The following is an 8,370-nucleotide window of genomic DNA, read 5'->3' as shown; positions in this document are numbered from 1 at the left end:
CAAAACATGAATGGTGTTCAATTCAGTGGAGTTGCTAATTTTGATTCACTTGATTGTTAGTGTGTTCAGTTAGGTTCTTTCACATGTAGAAATGCTTTTCTAGCTGTTTGAATATTTATCACATTTTATTCAAAACTCAACGGTGTTCGGTTCAGTGAATTTGGCCATTTTGATTCACTTGATTAAAATATGCATACTTGTGCTTGTCGGTGTATTGAGTGAAGTATTGACCAAATTTTTTTGTCCTTACAGCAAAAATGAAGAAGACAATAGTAACAAAGAAGGAAAAGCCACGTTATAACGTAAGCATATGTACACATTAAATATATTTATCGCCTTTCATTCGAATAAACTATATTTTGTATTATAAATATATCATGACATTCTGTTTCGAAACCTTGCAGAAAACTCACGATTGCAGATGTCAGACAAAGGCAATAGCAACGGTGTTCAAGGCAATGAGTCAGGAAAAGAAAGATATTATTGAAGAAATGGGATTTGGTGCGCAGGCACACGTCCCAAAAATGAACGTCTCTTACATCCTCTTGAGAGAATTGATTGATTGCTATGATGACTATAATAGATGCCTGAACACTCTCCATAGGAAAATATACATAACACCTGACAAGGTAGTAGTTATGCTGGGCATAAATCACGGCGGTAATACACTTTCCACCTTGCGCTTATTTTGATTTATTGCTTGCTTTATTTTCTGTTCATTTGTGTACAGAAAGTAAAACTGAGCCTATTTGACTGGTTAAAATATTGTAGGGGATCTTTTTCCTGAAAAAGTTGAGTATGGCAGTCTGAATGAGGCAGACAAGCAGACAATTGACGGCTTCAAATGTGTTACATTGGCATCTTTGACAAAATCTGTCCTCGATATGAGTGTTGAAGGGGAGGAAAATCGGCAAAAATTCCGGAGGACTTTTGTCATCTTCGTCCAGAAATGCTTCTTGCTACCAACGACGATAAGCACGGCCTCCCCGATCCATAAGTCGCCTTCCCTTCGTGTGGACAACATCCGACATTGGGATTGGGCAAATCATGTCCTGAACTTCTTGAGGAAGGGGATTGAAAATAGGAGAAAGGGGAAGAAATAGTCCGTTGACGACTATGTGTTTGTTTTGATGCTGATTTATGTCCATGAATCCAAGTTCCCTCGCTTGGATGCAGCTGATGCTCCCGGGCCACTGTAGGTGGCTCATTGGACACGGAAGATGATGCTCGACCGGATTTCTCAGGAAGCAACTGATACAATGGTAAATTAAACAAAAATTTTCCCTGAAATTTTAGTTCAGATGCTTCTAAAATACTCTGCTAACTAAATAAGCTTGTGTTTTAGAGACTTCTGTATAGAGCACAATTAAGGGAGGAAAACACAAAAGAAAAGAATGTAGAAAAGAAAATAATTTTTCTGAAGGAGGAAAAGAAGGGAAAGCGGAAGAAAGGAAAAAAAAGAAGGTTATTGTTTTGGATTCTTCTTCGGAAGAAGACAGCTTTTCCGAATCTGAATCCGAATCTGAATCTGTGAAAACACCACCAGCCAAAAGAACAAGACAACAGAGGCTGGTGAAAAAACAAAAGATTGCTCCGACGGATTCAAAAACAACATGTGAATCTAAAAGCAGTCCCACGGATTCAGAAAGCACAAGTGAATCCAAGAACTAGAAAGTTTGATGTTCATTTGGTTTTGTTTTGCTTGTATTTGGTTAAAATTGTTCTTATGCGCTTTTTCTTATGTATTTCAGAGAAGAAGAAGAAATTGAAAAAATAAGGACAAAGAAAAGAAAACAACCACAGAAGGTGGTTAAAAAAGAAAACAAAAAAAGGAAGCATGTGCCAACAGATTCGGAGAGCACAAGTGAATCTAAAAAACAGTAAGTTTGGGAATTGATAATTTTCGGTTCATTTTTGTGATTGTATAATGTTCATCTGGTTTAGTTTGGCTTTTCTTGACTGAAAATTGTTTGTGTATGCTTGTTAAGTAAATTACAACTGTGATATTTCTCTCTGGTATAAATTCGATGTGTTTGTATGTGTTGCAGAGAAAAAAAATAGAAAAAACTCCGATAGTGAAAAGAAAACAACTGGAAATGGGTGCAAAAAAACAAAGCAAATCAAGCAAGCTTGTTTTGACAGATTGAGAAAGCAAAACTGAATCTGAAAGGGAGTAAGTTTCTGAAATCATATCTTGGGTTAATTGATACTTTTATTTTAGCTTTATTAATACTTATTTTATGAATTTTCAAAAGTGAACGAGTAAGGCTCAGCGCTGCCGAAAGAAGAAGAGAGGTGTTGTAGCTGTTAAAAGAAAAGAGAGCAGAGAGAAGAAATGATGGATCTCACACAACAAACATTGCTCCGGATCGCTTTGACTCGACAGAGGCGCAAAATGATTTATTCGAGACGTAAGATTAGGTTTCTTATATCGAGTTCTTTTTCTTTGTTTGCTAACTTTTCCTAAAACCTCTTCTAATTCCTCTGAATTCACTGAGTAATATTTATTTATTTTTCTTAGACTGCCAACTGTAAATCTAGGTAGCGAACCTCTCTTACAGACTCGACAAGCTCCACACCGTCTATAAATGCCCCGGCCAATACCAGGTAAATTCGTTCATTGCAGGCTTTAAATTCGGTTGATTGGATTCCAAAAATAAATTTCAGGTGTTTCTAGACATCTACTTTTAATCTTGGTTGCTGATTTTAATTTGATATCTTTTTTATTAGGAAAAATACACCGAACATCCCAGTAAAAGTTTTTAGAAGAAAGAAAATTCATTAAAAATAGAGTTTACAAACTCCACCTGTGTAAGTTGAAAATACTTATGTTGGTCTTTTAGATTTAGGTAATAATTTTTGTTTAATTAATCACGTGGAATTGGTGTTTAAATGTCAGTAGCACTACACCTGATCCTGAACTATAAATCATTGAGGTTCGAGAAGAAACTCGTTCTCAACCTCTGGATATGTGAGTTTTTCAATGAGCAGATTTCGGTAATTCAACATTGACTTCTTCCTTGTTTACATTCCTTAGATTTCCTATTGCGATGTCTCTTCCGAGTTCTCTTAAGGAAGAGCTAATAAAAGATCACTTTACCTATGTCCCTTCCAAAAGTCAAACACAAAAAACTTCTGTTAATGAGTAAGTTGCACATAAAATTTTTTTTATTAGTTTTAATGGTATGGGATAATAATTTGGGGTCATTATTGAACTGTTTTCTGTTTAATGCAGCAGCCCTCTAGAACCGCAACAGCGGCCATGCGGAGAAGCACCGACAAGGCAATCGAAACAAGAAGCACCTTTCGATGTGTAAGTTTTACTACTTGTTCAAAACTGGGTAGTTTCGGTTCATTATTTGCTTTACTTGTGGATCATTTAAATCTAGAAATCAATTCCATGTGTTCTTATATTGGACTCTCTTCTGTTTGTCACAGCTGCCCTCCGGAACCCAAAAATCAGGCCGGCGAGGAATCTTCCCCGACAGAGACGGAGCCAGAACCACCGTTGAATGTGTAAGTTTTAATTAATATCATTTTTATAATCTTTCATGTTATATGATATTGCTTTTTCATCGTTCCTTTAAGTTGTAATTAGAATTCTTTTTCTTAGTTTTAATGGTACAGTATAATAATTCCAGGTCGTTATTGAACTCTTTTCTGTTTAATGCAGCAGCCCTCTTGAAGAACAACAGCAATCGTGCTAAGAAGCTCCAGTGGCATGGCAATTGGAAGAAGAAGCACAGCCTGATTTGTAAGTTTTTTGTTTGTTCAAATCTGGATAATTTCGGTTCATTACATGGTTTAATTGTGGTTCAGTTGAATCCAAAAATCAATTACTCTCTTCTATTTGTTACAGCTGCCCTCCAGAACCCAAAAAGCAGGCTAGCGAGGGATCTTCACCGAGAAAGACAAAGCTAAAACCTCCGTTAAATGTGTAAGTTTTAATTAATATCATTTTTTATTAGCTTTTGTGTTATATGATATTGCTTTTACATTATTGCCTAAAGCTTTATTATGTCGTCTTGCAGTGCTGCTCATTCTTCTTTTTGGGAACATGATGCACCTTCATTCGACCTTGGCATAAGTCCTCCTACATCTCAACTAACTTCCCCGGCCTCTCAGCCGATGGTGACACAGTTTGAAATCCTGGCAGAGGCGGTGATAGATGCTGGGGTGGCGGTGGCATTAAAATTTGCTGATGCAACAAGTGCTGAGTCGAGCTTCACAGCCGCTGAAGTGTATAAAACTCCGGAGAAAGAGAAAGAAATCATGGAGGAGTTGATGGAAAAGTGTTATCATTGGATAACACATGTGAAAGAAACCAAAGATAGTACCAACGAATATGATGCCATATTCGTCTTGAACCATGAAGCGAATTTCGAGGGGCTTAGACATCATTTCTTGTCTTTAATGCCCGAACAACATGTGGAAAGCACAGTAAATTCTTTGCCTATTACGTTAACATTAATGATTTTTCTAAATACTCTTATACCGTATATTTCATAAATTTTCTTCTTATAGGTGGTCAATGCACATTGCATGATTCTCAACGACATAAAATATCCCCGATTTCAGGAAGAAATATACTGTGTGCCGACGGATATTGTGGTAAGCCAAATTTTTTATTCCCTAAGTAATTTACTGGTTCTGAAAAATAATTCGGTTCATTTGTGATTTGACTGAGATTCATTTTGCAGATGTTTATGTTGAAAAACTATGGCGAGAATCACATTGATCCAAAGACCAACAAGACCTACCGGATAGATGTCGATCAGTATGCCCACTACTGCCGTTTTCTTGACAAAAGAAAACTCGCATCGCATCCATTTGTAAGTTGTGATTTCTAAAAATTCTTTCATAATTCTCTCGTTTGCTATTGTTTGGATTGAAATATTCTATCATTTTCCCAAACTTCAGCTGTTTGTGCCAATTTGCAATGGAGGACACTGGTGGTTGTGGATTGCCGATGTCCAGAAAAGGCATTCTATGTACTTGACCCTGTGAACAAGAAGAAATATGAAATACCTGACTTGAGAATTAAACTGAACAAATTTGTTGTAAGTTATTTAAATCATACATATTTTCTTGTAAATTATTCAAATATGAGCGGAATTCGGTTCATTAGAGTTAGTGATTTACATTCAGTTCATCCTTAAGTGTTCAGTTGAGTTCTTTTGCATGCACAAATATTTTCCTTGCTAATTGAATGTTTATCACGTTTTATTCAGAACATGAACAGAGTTCGGTTCATTGTTGTTGCTGATTTACATTCACTTTATCCTTATGTGTTCACTTGGGTTCTTTTGCATGCACAAAATGCTTATCACGTTTTATTCAGAACATGAACAGAGTTCGGTTCATTGTAGTTGATGATTTTCATTCACTTTTTTGTATCCCTTTCAGGGATTAATAATCTCCCAGATGAGGATTTACACTGGGGCAAAACCCTTAATAGAGGACAGAGAGGGAGAAGAAGCAGAGTATATCGGGCTGAATGGTCAACGTACAAGGTAAAAATCTTTCTCTGCTATAGTGCTATTTTTAATATGTTTTATGTTGTATACTATTAATTATATTTTACTTAATTCTTGCTTAGCTATGATTGTGCAATATACGTCATGAAATGCTTAAAATAATTAATCTTCGAAAGATCAAAAAAGGGAAGAGGTATCAATATAAAAGTTGGAAACAAGTAAGTAGTTCCTAAATTAATGAAATTCTTTCATTTCTTATTTCAGTTGGGTTCATTTATTATGTAACTAATTCCTTTCAATTGAAATTTAGGAAAAGATTGATCCCTTCAGGCTCGAATATGGTCCAAATATTCTGTTGCACAAACTGAACAAAATTAGAGACCAAGTGATTCGGACATCTGAAGAAATAAGACTCCCAAAGCCATCTGCTGTCCTCTCCAGCCCTTATTATAAATTCACATATGGAGATATAGATAGTAAATAGGATATACTTTATTTGACTGGTTGTAATTAATACTATTTTGTTTAACTTGTTTTAAAAAGCAAACACTGCTTCTTTCAATGTATATATGTGAATATTAATGTAAATGTTATTAGAAATTTAAAGTTAATGCATATATTTGTTGAAACTGTCTGGCTACTGTTTTGTTCCAGGTTCACAGTGAAAGGAATCAGGGTATTTATCAAACATTAAGAGCTCCAAAAACACAAATGAACCGAAATTAATACACTAGGTAAACTGAAAAAGTGCATATATCAATATAGCAGAGAGATAATTTTAAAAAAAATGTTGTTATCAGTATTCAATTTCAAAAACACCTGAACTCTTTGACATAATAGAATAAATTGACTATTCAATAAACAAAAAAGTGACTATTCAATAAAGACTAACACCAGTAAAAAATTAACTCTCCTATAACTTTAGTGAACTGAAATTTGCTCATACATGAATGGAAAGTTGTGTTAACAAAAACTGAAACTCCTATAATCTTCTCTGGGATAATTCATATCCGGTGCATTGTAAAGGCTGGAGCTTGACTGAATCGTTGATCCGACATCTAAAAGGTTCAATTGCAAAAGAGAAGATAAATCGTATATTAGCAAAATGTACAAATGAATGTTTGCCTAATCGAAAGCAAATCAATGTTACCTCGCTTGGAGCTAGCTTTTTCTTTTTCTTTGTGGCGTTTGAGATCTTTTCTTCCAGGTTTGATCCCAATCTGTTCTTGGGCCGGCCTCTTGTTCTGACACGTGGCGGGATTTGAAGGTCGTTCACGTCGCTCAACATCACTTCTTCATGGGATAATGAACTTTTTCCTTTGCTTCTCACTTGATATTCTTGCATCTCAGCCATGACATTGTCAAACGCCCGATGTAGAATTTCGGTCAGCTCCTCGGACTCTGAAGCAAATTCGTATATATTGTGCGACCAAAACACCAAATCGTCGAAACTCTTGCTTCTCGACTCTAGTAGAGGCTTGTCTTAGCTGCTCTTGATGTGTGTGCCTCCTCTTTATGTTCATGCTCCAGCGTTCCTCTATGTATTTCGGTGCCATGTTATCTACTTGCTCGAAGCTTAAGACGCTCAGGGAATGGTGGCACAATATGCCCCTTGACTCGAACAGCAGGCACTGGCAGTTTACCTCTCGTGATACTGCATCGTAGGTGATGAAAAACTTGTTGAATGTGGAGTTAGAACCCTGCTCTACGACTTCGTATGTTGTGAAACCTAGGGTGGAATGCATTGATCTTGTGATGCAGTTCACCTTTCCTTTGAATTGTCCTTGAACTTCTTTGAACTTCTCGTGGGTATACAGGTGCTAAAACTGAGCCTCTATTGCTGATTTTGTTGCGCACGGTATCACAGTGTGAAAATCTGCAGTGTCAAATTCTCTCTCTCTTTAATCTTTGCTTGCTAGGCAATTGTCGTATTGCTTCACGAATTGACTCAAGGAGCTGCTGTGTGTGATGAACTTGTTGAAAAATGCATGCATGCTCTCGCTCCTTTGTGTGCTTTGACAAACCCCATTTGTAGGGTTTATCTTGTATTGAATTTAGGGGATTTTATCACCTTTTACCCACATTTATTCAATGAAATAGCATGCTTTTGTATATTCTCCTTTAATTGTGCTTGAATGTGAAAACATGCTTTTTAGGACTCAAAATAGCTAAATTTAATTCACCTTGATTCTATTAGATGCCTTGATATGTTTGTTAAGTGATTTAAGGTTTAGGAGGCAAAGATTGGATCAAGGGAATGAAGAAAGAAAGCATGAAAAGTTGGAGAACTCATGAAGAAATGGAAGAACCGGAAAGCTGTCAAGCCGACCTCTTCGCACTTAATTAGCCATAACTTGAGCTACAGAGGTCTAAATGATGCGGTTTCAGTTGGGTTGGAAAGCTAACATCCGGGGCTTCGAAACGATATAAGATTTGCCATAGTTGCTACACGTATGGTGGCGCGCACGCGCAAAGTACGCGCACGCGCCGTTGCTGCCACCTAGTTCACTTAAAGCAAAACGTGGCCAACGAATTCTAAAGCCTTGTGGGCCCAATCCAACTCATTTCTGATGTTATTTAACCCAAGGAGTGAAGAGGGAAACATATGTTAGTTACCAATTAGTTTAGTTTAGCTTTGTAGTTAGTTTCTAGAGAGAGAAGCTCTCACTTCTCTCTAGAATTAGGATTAGGTTTAGTTCTTAGATCTAGATTTTAATTCATCTTCTTCTACTTCTATCTTCTCAATTCCTTGTTGTTACATTCATTCTTCTTCCATTCTTTTGTTGTAATTTCCTTTATGTTGTTCTTGCATTTTGTTGTAGATCTACTTTTGTTCCTTCCTTTCTCTTTCAATTCAATTCAAGGTAAATCATAATAATTGTGTTCCTTTTGA

General features: G+C 36.4%; 1 protein-coding gene across 1 annotated transcript; it reads left to right on the top strand.

Moving 5' to 3' along the window:
- Positions 1–4,128: 4,128 nt before the first annotated feature.
- Positions 4,129–7,142, top strand: LOC148562736 (uncharacterized). The gene is made up of 8 exons (XM_088490976.1): positions 4,129–4,440; positions 4,525–4,611; positions 4,701–4,832; positions 4,921–4,971; positions 5,232–5,300; positions 5,407–5,513; positions 6,132–6,153; positions 7,008–7,142. Exons 1-8 carry the CDS (start codon positions 4,129–4,131, stop codon positions 7,140–7,142), a joined length of 915 nt encoding a protein of 304 aa, XP_088347102.1.
- Positions 7,143–8,370: the final 1,228 nt, after the last annotated feature.

This window comes from Arachis ipaensis, chromosome B6 (assembly GCF_059453495.1).
Source record: "Arachis ipaensis isolate K30076 ecotype BB chromosome B6, ASM5945349v1, whole genome shotgun sequence".
Lineage (NCBI taxonomy): Eukaryota > Viridiplantae > Streptophyta > Magnoliopsida > Fabales > Fabaceae > Arachis > Arachis ipaensis.
This window is presented reverse-complemented; position numbering and strand designations above follow the sequence as displayed.

What these genes read in the sequence shown, in the direction of transcription:
- LOC148562736 (XM_088490976.1), top strand. Translation starts at nt 4,129, where the DNA reads ATGGTGACACAGTTTGAAATCCTGGCAGAGGCGGTGATAGATGCTGGG. An exon ending in AACTCGCATCGCATCCATTT is followed by an intron (nt 4,833 to 4,920) that starts GTAAGTTGTGAT and finishes CCCAAACTTCAG; the next exon opens with CTGTTTGTGCCAATTTGCAA. An exon ending in ATCCTTATGTGTTCACTTGG is followed by an intron (nt 5,301 to 5,406) that starts GTTCTTTTGCAT and finishes TATCCCTTTCAG; the next exon opens with GGATTAATAATCTCCCAGAT.